Consider the following 16,232-nt stretch of genomic DNA (forward strand, 5'->3'; position numbering starts at 1 on the left):
TCACTGCGTCTTACCAGACATAAAAGGGCCTTTCTCGAGATGATTAGATATTCTTGATCTAGACATCAAACAATGATTTTAATATTCAATATGGGTTATTCTACTTGACATGACATGAAATTTACGGAAACGTTATTTGAAAGAGCAATATAGTATATAATTCTAAGTGATCCAGTGAGTTCCACAACATACAAGTACTATGTTAAACAATTAGACAGACTGATATTTTTCAAACATCAACGTTGCCGCTCTGGGGATATGAATGTAAATTATGTTTTGTCGCTCTGCGCATATCACGTCGAAACCCCATATAATTGGTCGTAACCTTATATGATCCACTATTACTATCACCCAATAATATGGTCAAAGCTCTGTTTCCTGCGACAACTCTCCTACAAATCTGTAACATCTTGAATCCTCCTCGACCTCACATCGACCTCTCATCGACCGCTCTCCTCCAGCTTCCCCCCGCCAGCGTTCCTCACTGAGCCTCAAAACATGGGCTCATAGTAACACCATGCCAAGGATTTGAAACGCCAGTAGACTGTCTCATATATCTTAGGTTTTTAGGGGAGAAGCGTCTCCTTCTCTCCCGTCGTAGGTTTTAATCTCTTGTTTCTCTCTCTGTCTGTATTCCGTACATTGTTTGCATTGTCGAAAAATCGTGCTACCACTTGCCTTCTGTTGACCGGATCGAATTCTCCACCCTTTCGAGATACTTGACAATTAATCATCTACATTTTTCACATACAATTGATATCGATCGCATCATCACTATCCCTCCGAATCACACATCCACCCAGCTTGCCGATTTAAGTCTCGTCTTCAATCTTGGACTCTATCCTCATCTCCATACTTACTCTTTACGAAGCACCATAAGCGAAAATGGGACAAGCATTCTCTGGACCCGATGCCTTCAAATGGTTGAGATTCACGCCTAAAGCCACCGCCGTTCTCCAAGCAAACCCATTTCTTTTCGTCCAATTGATTCTAGTGTTGAATGGATTGTTCGTGTTGGCTGGAATTGCGTTTTGGATTCACTACGAAACAAACAAGCCATATGCGAAGCCGAAAGTTAAGAAGGATGCGAAGAAGTAGAAGATGGTCCTGGGGGGGGGGGGGTGGACACTAAAGAGAGATGCTGTGAACGGCAAGGTGCTAAGGGCTCTGCATAGCGGTATCGCAGGGAGGAGCTTTGGGATTTAAGGAGGGGCTGGAGTGATATGAGACAATTCGACGAAAAATATGTGCTGGGCACAGGATGGATATGCTATAAGATTGACGAATAATATGTGGAGTAGTTGGGTTCGGACAGAGAGTCCTAGGATATTGGCAGAGGGAGAATAATACCTATATGTTTGTTTTAAGTGGGTGGCTGCTAGAATGGAAAGGTTATATCCTGAAGACGTTTTGTTATTTATACATTTGCTTCTCAAGTGTTTGGCATTTATATATCATTTTTTGCTTTCTTCGCCAAACTTCGAAATGTAATGCAAAATAGAATATCTTCTTTCTCTATGCCTTCAAATGTGTCATTGCTTAGCGTTCCGTGATTGCGTGCACGCATGGCACCCGTTGAGATACCAAACTCATGGCATCGGGTGTATGCATCCTGCGATATTACTTCTCCAACCCTCCAGCTGTACTGTCAACTGAGTTCCTACGGGTGAGAATCATAGGATTGGAGCTTCAGACATGTGTGCACGTTATATCAATACTCATATATGTATATCATTTCATGCACCCACATTCGCATCACCTCGGCTTTCGTCTCAATTGCATGTGTATCAACAACCGATCCGATCTCACTTGTTCAAGCATATTCACACATCTGCATTGAACAGAACCCTGGAACCCATGATAATACATCGATTTGAAAACTCGGAATTTAACCATTCAGTATCCCATAGAGCCAAACATGAATATTTACCCTTGTCGTAAGTTCTGTAGCCAGCTCTTCATTGTTGAAGAGCGAGATGTTAACCTACTACATTCCAGCTCGAGACTTCGGTGAATAGCTCCTGATTATCTAGAAAGGTATCCTTATTTGAGTGATGCCACACAACGACTTACCTATTGAAATACTTGTGATTTGCAATCCATGAAAGAGTACATCTCAGCCGAGGTTTCCAGTCTATCACCGAGGTCTGTAGAGTTTGGACATCTCTATAGAGTTTGACAGGAGGATATCACAACAAAATTAGCACATCGATTCCTATCCCTTAAAGCCACATTTCACCTGTCGCATCGACACGGGAAGCGACCTGAATCTCTAATTCTAGTGGTCAAGAATATTCCATTTGATAGCGAACGCTGAAGAATGAATAATAATCGCTGTTTCCGCCCACCATGTCAAATCATGTACATATTAAAGTCCTCTTATCGTAACTCTCTCTGTGTCATAATCATAGCAAAATCCGGCACATCACTTCCGATATGCACAGCATCAGCCCACGGGAATTTCCCCTGTAGCCATCTCCTCCCTAACCTCCTTTCATTCATCGCCTTGGCCATATCTTTAAGCGGCTGTGACAGTCGATCATTCAATTCACTAACCCTATTCAATTCTTCAACGGCGTACTCATGCGCACGCTCTTTGCTTGAAATCTCCCGCCGTATGATCACAAATTGTTTTTGTAACCACTGCATTCTCTGAGATATTACGTGTTCTTTCTCAGCCGTAATTAGAATGTCAAAGTGTGGACCATCATTGCTGTTCCTTAGTAAACGTGCAGCTAATGAGTGAAATTCTTGCTCGGCTGGTATGATAGCGGATTTTAAATACGCTATTTGCTTCTGTAGATGTTCTAGTTCGAGGCATAGATCTTGGGCTGATTTTGTATCTTCATGTCCCTCTGGAAGCGCCGTTCTTGGAGAGAATCCATATGGCCGATCATAACATTGGTCGAGATATGGCTGCATGGAAGAATCGGCAGGGAATGTGCGGGAGATGTATCTCCTCGGTTTGGAAGTTTGCATTGTTCTCAGCTCTGAGGTCTTTTCTGGAGCCTCCCATGTCTCAGATCTGAATTGTCCGCGATTCCTTCGAGCGCCAATCTTGTTGTCGAGAGGTTGCTTGCCCGGTCTATGTGTAAGATTGAAGATGTTGTAATCTTCTCTCCATTCTGGGACTTGTGGGCACAATTCAGGATCTTGAATGTTCGTGGTAGTCGCGAGTTGTTCGTTTGCCGGGCTATCTATAGTCGAGATGTGTCCTGGGCCACAGGGAGGATATTCATCTTGTACACAATATGGGGGTGGGGGCACTGATGATTGTAGGCTACCATGAGTGTCTGGCGGTAGGCTGTGTCCTTCCAGTTCAGAACTTTGTGAGTCTCGTCTGAGTGCTCTCACATCAAATTTGTGCTTCTCTGGCATGATGATATGGCACTACCAAGACCCAACAGCTTTTGTGCGTATAGTGTAATGGTGTGATCAGAAGAGATGGTATAGCTTCCAGGGCTGGCTGTGGCACAATCATTCATAAGATGATAGCGGTTGGGGTTAAAGTTCTATTATTCCGCAAAGTATTTTGAAATATATGTGCCGTCAATAGTTGGGGAATAAGATGATCAATGATATTAAAAGATGTGAGGTCGCTGAGTTCCTGACAAAATTTTATGGAGAATAGGTGTGATGAAGTGTGTAGAGTTAAGTGGAAGTAGGGTGGGAATGATGTCTGCAGTGGTGAAATTATTGCAATGCCACTTGCCAAACTTGCTAGTAGGGCGACTATATTGAGCAGGGCAGGAACATTACAGAACGAATACTTTTGAAAGTTCAGGTTTGCTCTGTAATAAAAGAAAACATGATTTCAAACAGAAACGAATGTGCGTTTCGAGTTGATGTACAGCGACATTGATTATGAATATTAAGTTGCGACAATTCCAGGGAATATAATTAGATCTCTTCCGTACATTTTCAGGGAACACTCTCTTGCCCTTCTCTTGTCATTTGCCTATCCTGACCAGCTTTTTGAGGTTGTAAGCATGGAAAATCGAAACCTCATTCTGCACTGCTGTCTGTTTACTTGCTGGCTGAAACCTTTCTTCGATCGCCTTTGACGGCTGTGGCTGCTTTCTTCTCCACCTTAGCGAAAATTGGCCCGGTAGAAAAGATGTTAGGCAAGAACTTGCCAACTCGGGCTTGGTATTCCTGATAATCTGGATATTTCTTTGCTGTTATGAGCTCGGTCAACCAAGTTGAGGCCTGGAAAAGAATCAAGTACGACATGGCACCGGCAAATGTCCAGTTGAATAATACTTCACTGGTCCAGCAGCCCCACATATAGAGTACTACCCATATAGTCTGCTCAGCGGCAAAATTTGGGTGTCTGCTGAAGGACCAGAGACCAGAGGTCACAAAGCCGCGGTCGAGCGACTCTTGGTCGAATCCCCCTTGTACTTTGGCGGTCTTTAAGTATTGTTGCTTCGCAGCTTGATAGTCTGGTTTTGGAAAACGTTAGCCATGCAACAGAAAAGATGTCTATAATCACATACTCCACTGTTGTCCATCTGCAAAATACTCAAACACAACAAGAGTGATAAGACCTCTGGAGAATATTAAATCTGCAGTCGTCCACGGTACTCCGTATCGTGCAGCTAAGAGCATAACATATGATGGCGTTGCAACTAGAAAGAGCAGAATGCTTTGTGCCAATGATATGAAGACGATATTGAAGACGAAGAAGAGTGCTGGAGGAACGTTTCGTCGGACAATCTCCCTGAGAAGTGGTTAGCCCTAAACTTATACCCATCATAGAGAGACATACCAGCGATAATCTTCGGATCCAATGCTATAGCCACCCTTTCTCCAGTAATTATATGTCAAGCGTAACTGTTATTTGTCAAAACCAAATTACTAAATCGAGAGGGGCACTACATACACTCCATATTGTACTAAAAGCGAGGACGTTGTCTAGTCGCCCTGTTGGTAGACCAGAAAGGTGTGCATAGATTGCAAAATGGGCATTGTATATGGTAGGCAAGATACTCCAACATCTGTCGACTTGAGAATAGTTTTTGTTGAGCTCCGAAACCAATAGGAATACAGGCGTTAAGAACAACGAGAATGCGAAGGCAGTTATGAGTGGATTCGTAGCCAGATAGAGGTTTCGAAGCTCGGTAGGATTCGAATATGACTGAAGTACTTGCTGAGGTAAATCGTACAATTGTGGCAGATATGGCAAGACTGTCTTCGTGATGTTTGAACAATCCTCGATTGCTTTAATGACTGGCAACGCCATGCTTGTGGCAAGTTGATTTCTCTGTTGCTCGATATTGAGCAATTAATAGGGTGGTAGTTAGATGAGTCAAGCTAACTTTGAATATATCCTCAAAGTTGCACGGAATTGATGCTTGCCAGAGAGGCGAAAGAGTTGGAGTCGACGGAGTGAATGGAGTGAAGCTTGAATTTTGAAGCTCTGGATGACATCGTTTTTCATTTAGCGGGGATACATATACCGACATGGATTTATGGAGCTACAGCCAATGATCGAGCTCGATGAGCTACGGCTTCATTAAACAATTGTATAAATATAGAAATGCATAAAATATTATTCAAAGTCAAACGTCTGGGCACCTGCAGCTATTTCGTATTCGGATCGGTACATTACAATTCATAAAATCTCATCAACCTGGAATTGATGGCAACAGCATAGGCATCAATTTCTGTACATAATCTTTACTTACTGATACTGAGTAACACAAAACCTCTGTAAATAGGTAGTTTCATGATACTCTTGCAAGTCCATACCCCAATAGATCAATTCTATGAAGCTGAGTAACAAAACAATGATTATAGACCAAGACGTTCGTTCGTTCGTGTCACAGAGGAAAGTATTATAAGAGCTTCATCCGCAAGGCCTCGTAGACTTAGGAGTCGGCGATGGAAAAGAACCACACGTGAATGAGCACGCGTGAATCTGATATCAAGATGGTTGCAAAGATTCTCTGTGTTGCAGAGAAACCTTCTATTGCCAAAGCTGTAGCTAATCATTTAGCTGGGGGCAATGCTCAAGCGGTAAGTCACAATGTCAAATTTTGCTACATTATCACTATCATTGTCTAATGATCACACAAGGCAAATACTCGCAACAAATATATCAAGAATTACTCATTCACCTTCGATTTTGGTGGACAATGGGGTAATTGCAATGCGGTTATGACTTCGGTCTCGGGGCATCTTACCTCTCTTGATGTTGCTCCAACTCACAAAGGCTGGACTGACCCTCCACCCCAAGAACTCTTTTTCAGAGCCAAGGTTATCGAATCTGTTGCTGAGGTGATTTGATCTCATCCTTTGCCTGGCAAGTTTTTCACTGATGCATTTCCACAGGACAAGAAAGATATCGCACAGAATATCGAGGCTGAGGCAAGGGGTGCTAAGGCTCTTTTCATATGGACTGATTGTGACCGTGAGGGAGAGCATATTGGCGGTGAAGTGAGAGCTCAAGCACTCAAAGGCAACCCACGAATTGAGATCAAGAGGGCAAGGTTCAGTAATATTGAGCGAGCGTAAGTGAATCTACACTCTGCGATTTCAGATTTCTAGCTAACTATAAAAGGCATGTAATTCAAGCAGCTAAAAATCCAGTTGACTTAGATCAACGTCAAGTAGATGCTGTGGCTGCTCGTATAGAACTTGATCTAAGGATTGGATACGCATTTACACGATTCCAGACAACCAACCTTCAAAAGTTAGGAGGGCCACTAGCAACAAAAATGTTGAGCTATGGTAAACAACTCCATTCCCATCTCATGAGGCACTTGCATACTAATAGTGGTCTAGGTTCTTGTCAGTTTCCCACTCTTGGTTTCGTCGTTGATCGATATTTCAAAGTAAAGAACTTCGTACCCGAACCATTCTGGAGCATTAAGGTTACGCACAGCCGAGAAGATATGAATGTCATCTTCAATTGGAAACGCAATCGTCTATTTGACCGAGCAGTTGTGATCATATTATTTGAACGTTGTCTTGCTGCAAAAGTTGCTAAGGTCACCAAGGTACAGGAGAAACCGACTAGCAAGTGGAAGCCTCTTCCTCTAACTACCGTCGAGCTGCAGAAAGCTGCTAGTCGTTGGCTGAATATGAACAGTCAGGTGGCTATGACTGCAGCAGAGAGCCTCTACACAAAGGGTTTCATTAGTTATCCGAGAACGGAGACTGATCGATTCGACAAAGGGATGAATTTGAGAGCTCTAGTTGAAAAGCAAGTTCAAGACAATCGATGGGGACCGTTTGCTCAGAATTTGGTGAATGGGGGATTTCATTGGCCTCGAGAGGGCCGAAATGACGATAAGGCACATCCGCCTATTCATCCTGTGACATACGTTGCATCCACTGCTTTGAGGCCAGAAGAAGCTCGGGTTTACGAATTTGTTGTTCGGAGGTTCCTAGCCTGTTGCTCAGAAGATGCTAAAGGGCAGGCAACTGACGTGGAGCTTGAATATGGGGAGGAAACTTTTCACACGCATGGACTAGTTGTGCTGGCAAAAAACTATCTGGATGTTTATGTTTACGAGAGATGGAACAGCAGTACAGCATTGCCAAAGTTTACCCTTGGGGAAAGATTTGAACCTGACGAGGCCATGATCACGGATGGGAAAACAACAGCTCCAGGGTATTTAACCGAGCCCGATCTTATTGCTCTAATGGACGCAAATGGAATCGGTACTGATGCAACTATGGCCGAGCATATTGCTAAAATCAAAGAGCGCGAATACGTGTTTACAAGGCCCAAGGCAGGTGGGGCCGCCGCCGGAAATAATGATGACAACACGCCAGCTGCAGGCCGAGGAGGACGTGGCGGACGCGGTGGAAGGGGTGGAAGAGGGGGTAGAGGGGGAGCTGCAGCTGCAGATGCGGGGGGCAGAGGTGGAGTGGAAGAGTTCATCCCGACCACACTTGGAGTCGCCCTAGTGGAAGGCTATGATAACATGGAATTCGAAGTCAGCCTCAGCAAGCCGTTCCTGAGAAAACAGATGGAGCTCAAGATGAAAGCCATTTGTGAAGGACAGAATACACGTCAGGCCGTTGTTCAGGAGAGTTTAACGCAATATCATCGGGTGTTTCTTGACTCCACGGAGAGGTTAAGTGTTTTGAAAGCAGTAAGTGACATCATGACTCCATTCACACGGCCCCACAATCACCGCAATCTCTAACATATATTGTTCAGGCTTGTAGAAAATATGTACTTAATGGTGGAGCTGGGCGTTAGCAATACCCATTTGATTTTGGCTTGGTCGGTTGTTTGCAATTGATTGCATAATTAGCGTTCTCCATCCCATCTTCACCTCAATGTATCGGGTCAGTCTATGGTGCTTCCTCGGCTTAACATGACGGATTGGGCATAAAAGTATCACATAGAGAGAATTGTGCGGAACGCAAGCTTTCGAGTTATCTGAGGAGATTGGACAGCTTGAATATTGCCCAAGCATACAACAAATCGCTTTGTTGTTCTTTCCTTCCAAAAGTCCGATTTTCGGTAAGCTCAATATTTAAAAGATTGTGCGTGCCACTTCGCTACCCGTACTTCCCCGGATCGCGTACATCTCTCACCAACCTCTTCCTTGGAGAAGCACGATAGCATTCCAGTGGCTGAGGATAGATGTATGAAAGTTGCATTAAATCTTCCGGATATGTGAATGTAGAAATCCCAACCTTGAAAACAATTGAAGTTTCGCCGGTTTCGCAATTCTCGTCTGGCTCGTCCGGGTAAAGTTCACGGAATCTAACATAGTAGTCAAGAAATCGTTATCAACTTATCAAGACATGATTTGTGGAACGTGGGGGATGGTAGTGGTGGTTTTTTACCACACGAAATAGTAAATCTTTTAGTACTCTGCGTACTCGAGTAAAAAGTGGGGGAGTCATCAACTACGATCTTATAAGTCATGACTACCAAAGCAACAATTTGAGTTTACAATGAATACGCGTAGGATTTAGTGTTTATACTAATGGTTACAGAGTGTCCGCTGATCAGGTACTGGTGTTGACGCAGAATCCAATGAAGATGAACTTGAAAGAAACGTGAATGGTTCTTCTCTCTAGGTTGTGCTTTCACAGGACACTAACTAAGGCATACGCAGTCCTCACGCTTGGTATGGAATGATCGGATGGTCCCTTAAAAGTCGATCTTTTGAGGCAATTTATCCGAGGCAATAAGCTGCCGTCTCCCTTATCGACTAGGAAAGTTAGGTTTGAAATGGATTTATTCAAATATTCTAGTGTGTGCGTGGAAGAATGACTGCGTGGTATGTACGGACGGACACTTGTTAAAGTCCGTCGATCACTTGGAGAGGGGGGCAATAGGGCTTTAGACGAGGGCAATGGACATGACAGCTAGGGTTTAGATACCAGATAACCTAGTTTTTGATACCACACATTGATATGGAAAGTTGTAAATTAAGGAATCCTTTATGTTGAGTTATTACCAAATGTTATTATTATTACTACTGTAAACACTGTATGATGTTGATAATGTGAGATTTCATTTATCAGTATGTGGCTGGCTAGATACCTGGTTTCTTAATGCGCCACAGGAAGACTCAGCAAAGAGTCGAAGCGAAAGTACAGTCAGTGTAAGGTTGGCAGAAAATCCTAGTTACCTGCTCATATGGATGAGATGAGGTAGATGAGATGTACGAAGTCGTAAATTATTCTCTAAGGTGTTCTTACTTGCTCAGGTGAGCCCAACCATATGCATGAGAAGATACTGGTATGACCTTAGTATTACATAGCTACCTACCTACGCTTGGTCTTACTTGAGCAGGTTATTTTGAGGGAATTCAATATAAATACAAATCAACATAAATCCGGTTTTCAACGTTAGTAATATACTACTGCGTTCTGACACTCGTATAGTCAGAGGCAAAATGACAAAATGCTAAGAGTAGGCATTAATTGCTCGCCTTTCATGGGAGCGAGCCCCCAACCCCCCATAGCTCGCTACGCTCGATATCAATCTTCTATCTTAATTATCTAGTCTGCCTCCACGGCAGTGGCCCTCAGAGAGCCAGCGGAGCGTCATTTCTTTGATTACTACCTATCTATAGGACGAATAGTAGGTTGTTGTAAAAGTGGTCGTTGGAGATGCTACTACTACTATCACTACTACTACTACCTAGCACCAGTGAACTTTCTCATATATCCAACACGCACCAGTGACTGTGCTATGGATGCAACGAGTATGATGTACACGGCAGAGACGTCTAGGGATTTTCGAGACACTCATGAAATAAGTCAATACCAGATGATGGATATTAACAAATCACAAATCACGAGGCCTTGCATACTTCGCTCCTTGATTTATGATTGGATACATAAAAAGATTGCATAACTCTTGAATTCTTCGCACACAGGGGACTCCCTAGTTGCTGCCACGCCTAGATTTGGAAGTTCTTGGTCTTGCATCTGGGATACTAGTGGGATGCTAAAGTGCTAGTGTGGGCACGCTAAACTCTAACTGGGTATACCCTGTCTCAATCGACCCGGTCTATTCCACTTGATCATCCTCATGTGCCTACTGGGTAGTAATTACATTACTCTGTACTGAGTAAACACCAGAAAGGTGCGCAACACGGTGCGCAACAAGCAACCAAGGGAGACGAAGACCAAAGCTCCAAGTAATAAGAATAAGAATAAGAAACGACTCCAAAATATACATTAATTCTATCTTCCCATATAAACTTTATTGATCTCCTCTACTTTCTTCAAATACATCGTCGCCTCCTCGATTTTACTTTTATCTCAAATTGACCTCTCAGTCTCTCTAATCGCAACCGAGTTGGTTCGCTCTTCCTTTATAAACTTCACTTCCGCTTCCACTTCCACTTCCACTTGCAGTTGCTTGCTTCCATTTCCGGACCCGATCCAAATAGCTCACTTATCTGTCGACGCCCACCATTCCCTGACTCACTCTTACATCTTCTCAACAACTTCACCCTTTTCGACGATAAGGTTCCCGTCCGTTCCGTTTGCTTCTTCAATACACGATCAATAGTTGCTTCGAATTAAATCACCAAATTATTCAATTCGCTTGCAACCTTTCTATCGCAAATCGAAGTGAGTCAGCCCATCAAGGTGTTGGTGTTGGATTCTTCTGAGTCACCCCCATGCCAACCCAACATGTCTTTCCCAGAATATAAATACTAATCTTGTGTCGCGCACTTATAGAGAAAGAAATCAACTGATCCAACAACAAAAATGGCTTCAATAGCTTCATCTGCTCGCAAGATTCCAACATCGTTCGGCCGAGACAGCTTAACTGCTGTAGCGGCTCGAAGTGTTCCTGCTACCAATGGCCACCCTCTTCCTACTCCTCCGAACTCTATTTCTCCCAACCTACCTCCGCATGTTACCAAATCTTTTGGTACTCGTTCGCCATTGCCCCAACTCAACTTGGAGCATGTTGAATCCGACCTAGACTTACAAGACGGAAGTGGAAATGAAGGAACGTCGGATATCGGATCGCCAGGACTGGATACCACTGGTGCTATTACCCCTAGTCTATTGGCTAAACACCACCTTCCTGAAATTCTGTTGGATCATGGCCCACTTGCTATCCGGCACATCATGGGTTATCTCACTACTTCAGTCCCCGGCTTTTCTGGAATTCCTCCCGCGAAAGCTAGAAGACTTGTTGTGGGCGCTTTGGAGGGACGTGGCAATGGCGGTGAGGCTGGCGGTGTAAAAGGAAATGTGTTGTTCGAGAAAGTGGGTTGGGGCCGATGGGACGCGAGACTAAAGGGGCATCCGGCAAGAATGGGTCGAGCTTTTGGAAATTCACCACCACCGAGTTTACCAGATACCTATCCGATTGGGATGCCAATCGCCAACAACCAAGGCTGGTCATTTACGCGAACACGTCTGAACGAACCAGGGTCAAGTTGGGCGGGGGATTCGGCATTTTTCTCCCACGGAGATGATGTCTCGATGCCTGATGAGGCCGACAAAATGTCTTTGGATGGCGATGAGTCGGGCTCTTCCTCGTCTGAGGTTGGAGACGACGTAATGATGGAGGATGACCCAAATGATGTAACGGACGAAGAGGACTGGGCAGCTGTTGGAGCTGCAGCATTGCGAGCAGCTTCTTATTCAGCATCTGGTCCCTTCACTTCTGGGCCACTTCCACAAGTTTTCAATTCTCATGTATATAGGGGCGGGTTGCGTTCTGTTGTTGGTCATTCCCTTCCAGCACCCGCACGAACTCACACCCCTAGCGGTTTCACAGCTTTGAACATGGCTTCTGCAGATTCTCAAGAACGAGAAGCCATTGAAGCACTTTTACGACTTGGTTCTGTATAAATTTCAGCATGGAGTTTTGGGATGGTTGCATATGGCGGGAATTAGCGTGAACCTATTGCCGGCGAGCATTGATCGAATTATTTATTTTTCAACACGCGAATTGACGATCTGATGGGAAACCGAAATGGGAAATGGGATATGCCCCCTCGCATCAGCGAGTACGGGAGCATGGCGTTTTTGATACTTTTTGTGGGATAACGGACGATGACCTTGAGCCTGTGCTAATCCTCGTGCGCTCGGTATCTCTGCCTCTACACAAGCTTTACTTGCACATACATCCTTTTTATATTCAACAATTACTCCACTTACTTTACTGGAGACTTTGCTTTTTTAAGTACGACGATTACGACATATTATTCAACATTCATACCCCCAAATCGTATCGACATTGACGGATGGGAGAAAAATCTTCACTCAAATCAATATAAAATTGGTTTTCTTCACCTTTTGAACTTTTACACATAACTATTTTTAATTTACCCTTGGCGACGCGATATGAGTTAGAGCGAGAGATGACTGGACGCATCATTCTGGGAGGAGAAATTCATAAGATGCTTGACGGGGAATGGAGGAAGGTGATTTTAGGGGGGAGATGGAAATGACGGTCCAGTTTAGGAATTTACTTTTGAGCGCTTAATTGCAGTCTCGAGATCAGAGTTTAATGGACGAGTTTATTTCGCACGATGCTTGATTGTGATTTACTCTTCTATACTGCAATGTGATATGGTATGAGTATTATTTGCCATGTGCATGAATTTCAGGTGAAGGGGCTGTGGATGAAGCTGCCTATGCTTGTCAAGTCTGCGCACGCATTCATGATTTGAGCAGGTACAGGAATAGGTTCTTATGCTCGTTCATCTCATCCCTTGGTGCCTATTTTAATACATGTATCTACGCTATTGATATGGGCTATTCTCGAATTCACCAATCCGTGAATTAATTTTAAGTGTATAAATGGGCTTAGGTTTTAGGCTGGAAAGATTTAGTGAATTGGATGGGATGGGATGGGATGGGATGGGATGGGATAGGATGGGATCTCGCTTCTCTCTTTCTTTCTTTTCTTTTCCCCCTTTTATTGAGTGATGGAGATGGAAGATGGGAGATGAGGATGCTCTACTCTATTTGTTTCTGTGTTTATTGTGGTGGTGAGAGTTATTAGCTTGAGAGGATTGAGAGGTTGAGAGGGTTGAGTGGTGAGGGTTGTGTATGGATTGCGGTTATGATTTATGTATGGTGTGTGGGTTGCTGAGTCTTGTTCCCCCGTTTGGGGGTGGGATAGGAGCTTTCAACGATTGTCCCGATCAAGCTCTAGATTGAAGAGTTTATTCGATACCGCCTAACTGTTTTATTCCAGATGCCTACTACAAGTACAAGATGAGCATTTCTCCCATTGCGAGCTGCTAAGATCGAGCTGTAATAATACACATTGGTGATAATTGCCCCTCGAACAAGAATCATTATACCTTTTATATAAAGATGTCAAATTGCTGTCCCACTAACCTCTCGCTCAAATCCCATAATCGAACTTGGTTGCCTACGCCTACTGCGTGATCTTGGGGTACGGGTCTGATGATGCAGTCTTGGAGGAATCCGCCGGATGATTCTGGGGAGGGGTTAGTGGCTACATGCATGCTGTGGTTTGTGAAGTTGCGGAGAGGGGGAGGAGATTTGGAAAGGAGAGGGGATGGGGAGGGTACCTGAAATAGATGGATCTAAAGCTGCGACTAAGGTGGTAGAACATCCTTCTTGGAGTGTTTTTGGAGGCTCGAATTCTTGGCCTGGAGGGGTGTCAGTTTGATATGCAATGCATGTGGCTGGTGCCTGGGGGGTTATGTACCACCCGAAGATTCGGAAATTTGTTGCAAGACATTGCTCCACATTTCCGAAGTAACATGAGCTTGGAGATTGCTTGTAGGTACGTCTGGGACTTTCGTTAATATTTGATGGTCCTTTCGAATGGGATTTCGAAAAACTTACATCCGGGCTGAAGTGCAAAAGATTGTATATTTCTATCCTTTAGTCTTGCGGCCAAAGTACTAGAGAACAAAACATTCGCCGTTTTAGATTGTGCATATGCTTGCCAAGGATCGTAGTCTTTTCCTTCCTACTCGTGTGATTAATATATGGACAGTTGGATTTGGGAAACATCCATACGTTGAAATTCCAATCATCAAATTGAACACCCCCGAGCTCATACCCAGTACTACTAACATTCACAATCCTCGCTCGCCCTTCCCTCCCTGCCTTCAAAAGTTTCTCCAAAATTAGATTGGTAAGAAGAAAATGACCGATATGATTACAACCGAATTGTAATTCAATTCCATCTTCAGTCGTTTGGTAAGTCGGTACAGCCATTACACCTGCATTGTTGATCAGAATATCGATTTTTTCAACCAGGCTATTGATCAAAGAAGCGGCTTTTCTTATTGATGTCTGAGAAGCGAGATCGAGGGGTACAAAATGGGTTGTGATGGAGGGATTGAGAGTATGAATTTCTTTGATAACAGGAGAAATCTTGGCTTCTGAACGTCCAGCTAGAAGAATGATAGAAGGAGAGGCATGAGCAAGTGAGATGGCGGTCTCGGCGCCGATACTATTGGCTGAAGGACCTGTTATGACGATTATCTTGCCGGTTATGAGAGAGGAGAAATGCTGGACCACGGAGATGCCAGTGCTAGAGCGGGAGAAGGCGGACATTGTTGAAAGACTGTAGTCAATAGATCGTGATAGTGTATCAATCAGATATTCAATCATGCGCAAACAAAAACGATAACTGGAAAGCAATGATAGACTTATCATAGCACGAAAGAAATCACCATCATCATATACTCGTAATACTTGTAGCGAGCGATAACCCATTCTTGGCATCTGCATGATTGCAGCATATCGACGGTGAACAATTGAATATGGCTTCGATTTCATTTACATACCTGGTTTTTCACTTACAAAAGAAGTATTTGCTGATCCTCGTCATCAAATGAGATGCAAACGTTTGAATGGAGACATTTTATACCCTGGCCAATGTCAGGTAACTGGGGCAGCCAAGAGAATGATAGAAACGGATTTAGGAGGTAGCAAATGAGTGCACTCCAAAATCCGAACGTCTTCGTTCTTTGGCTGAGATGAATGGTAAGCTGACATTGGAGGTCGGGTAGCATCTCCGTATTGTCAGCCAGGAAAGGAGGGACGACAAGATCAGAAGAGAAGAAAGGTTGTAGAGGTACTCAGGTCAGGTAGAGTCGGTTGTTTAATAGCAAAAGGCCGACAAGGTCATCCCCGCGATCCCCACCTTTGCAAATATTCTGCCCGTGTAAATCATGGAAGCGGTGAGACGAAGATTACCTCCGCGGTCCACCTCAACTCCACCTCCACCTCCACATCCCGAGGTCCTCTGAGGAAGTCATCGTCCATTACGCCATCCGAAATATTCTTCATCGCAAAACGTGTTATGGACGGTTCGCAAGAAGTGTAGTATGGAATCAAGATTGAGCTTTCTATATATACTCTGATTACATTCGCACCCAGACGTCCATGCCCTTTTCGGAAGAGAGGCCAATGGATTTCCGGGGTTTCATGTGAAGCCATGGACAAAATGCCTCATATATGGTATTGATACTAGGACTCATGGCGTCTCTAGTATCGCCAATCTTGTTTCGTCAACATCTTTTTCATTCGCACGGCATTCAGGTGTATGACTGAATTCATTGCACAGATCGACATCGATGATCTATAGGTTTTCTAGCCTTAATATGAGTCCAATCGCCATGTCTTCCTAGGTTCTTTGGGAAGGTCACCTTGCTGCGATTTGTGCTTCTTCTAAATGAACAAGTTTGTGAGTTCCAGCAGTTCCCAATATTTCAACAAATGAAGTACATTTCTGTTTCAGGCAACTCTATCACCGAAAAGCTTTGAGGAACCTTTCCATA

At 43.9% G+C, this 16,232-nt stretch overlaps 6 protein-coding genes across 6 annotated transcripts; 3 read left to right on the forward strand and 3 right to left on the reverse strand.

The window, feature by feature from the left end:
- Nucleotides 1-885: 885 nt before the first annotated feature.
- On the forward strand, nt 886-1,098 carry Bfra_005423 (uncharacterized protein; the record flags this gene model as incomplete). Its single annotated transcript, XM_037335807.1, has 1 exon — nt 886-1,098. The coding sequence occupies one exon, from the start codon at nt 886-888 to the stop codon at nt 1,096-1,098; it is 213 nt and encodes a 70-aa protein (XP_037192902.1).
- Nucleotides 1,099-2,379: 1,281 nt separating this feature from the next.
- Nucleotides 2,380-3,378, reverse strand: Bfra_005424 (uncharacterized protein; the record flags this gene model as incomplete). The annotated part of the gene is made up of 1 exon (XM_037335808.1): nt 2,380-3,378. The coding sequence occupies one exon, from the start codon at nt 3,376-3,378 to the stop codon at nt 2,380-2,382; it is 999 nt and encodes a 332-aa protein (XP_037192903.1).
- Nucleotides 3,379-4,026: 648 nt separating this feature from the next.
- Nucleotides 4,027-5,245, reverse strand: Bfra_005425 (putative duf1295 domain protein; the record flags this gene model as incomplete). Its single annotated transcript, XM_037335809.1, has 4 exons — nt 4,027-4,445; nt 4,500-4,723; nt 4,772-4,836; nt 4,886-5,245. 4 exons carry the CDS (start codon nt 5,243-5,245, stop codon nt 4,027-4,029), a joined length of 1,068 nt encoding a protein of 355 aa, XP_037192904.1.
- A 662-nt stretch (nt 5,246-5,907) lies between these two features.
- Bfra_005426 (putative dna topoisomerase iii protein) lies at nt 5,908-8,218 on the forward strand (the record flags this gene model as incomplete). The annotated part of the gene is made up of 6 exons (XM_037335810.1): nt 5,908-6,021; nt 6,082-6,282; nt 6,337-6,515; nt 6,566-6,735; nt 6,790-8,108; nt 8,177-8,218. The coding sequence occupies 6 exons, from the start codon at nt 5,908-5,910 to the stop codon at nt 8,216-8,218; spliced, it is 2,025 nt and encodes a 674-aa protein (XP_037192905.1).
- Nucleotides 8,219-11,205: 2,987 nt separating this feature from the next.
- On the forward strand, nt 11,206-12,306 carry Bfra_005427 (putative protein stb3 protein; the record flags this gene model as incomplete). Its single annotated transcript, XM_037335811.1, has 1 exon — nt 11,206-12,306. One exon carries the CDS (start codon nt 11,206-11,208, stop codon nt 12,304-12,306), a length of 1,101 nt encoding a protein of 366 aa, XP_037192906.1.
- Nucleotides 12,307-13,772: 1,466 nt separating this feature from the next.
- Nucleotides 13,773-15,003, reverse strand: Bfra_005428 (putative short-chain dehydrogenase protein; the record flags this gene model as incomplete). The annotated part of the gene is made up of 5 exons (XM_037335812.1): nt 13,773-13,909; nt 14,004-14,084; nt 14,144-14,227; nt 14,284-14,410; nt 14,461-15,003. The coding sequence occupies 5 exons, from the start codon at nt 15,001-15,003 to the stop codon at nt 13,773-13,775; spliced, it is 972 nt and encodes a 323-aa protein (XP_037192907.1).
- Between the last annotated feature and the right edge of the window lie 1,229 nt (nt 15,004-16,232).

The sequence above is a fragment of the Botrytis fragariae genome (assembly GCF_013461495.1).
Source record: "Botrytis fragariae strain BVB16 chromosome Unknown tig00000054, whole genome shotgun sequence".
NCBI classification, from domain to species: Eukaryota; Fungi; Ascomycota; class Leotiomycetes; order Helotiales; family Sclerotiniaceae; genus Botrytis; species Botrytis fragariae.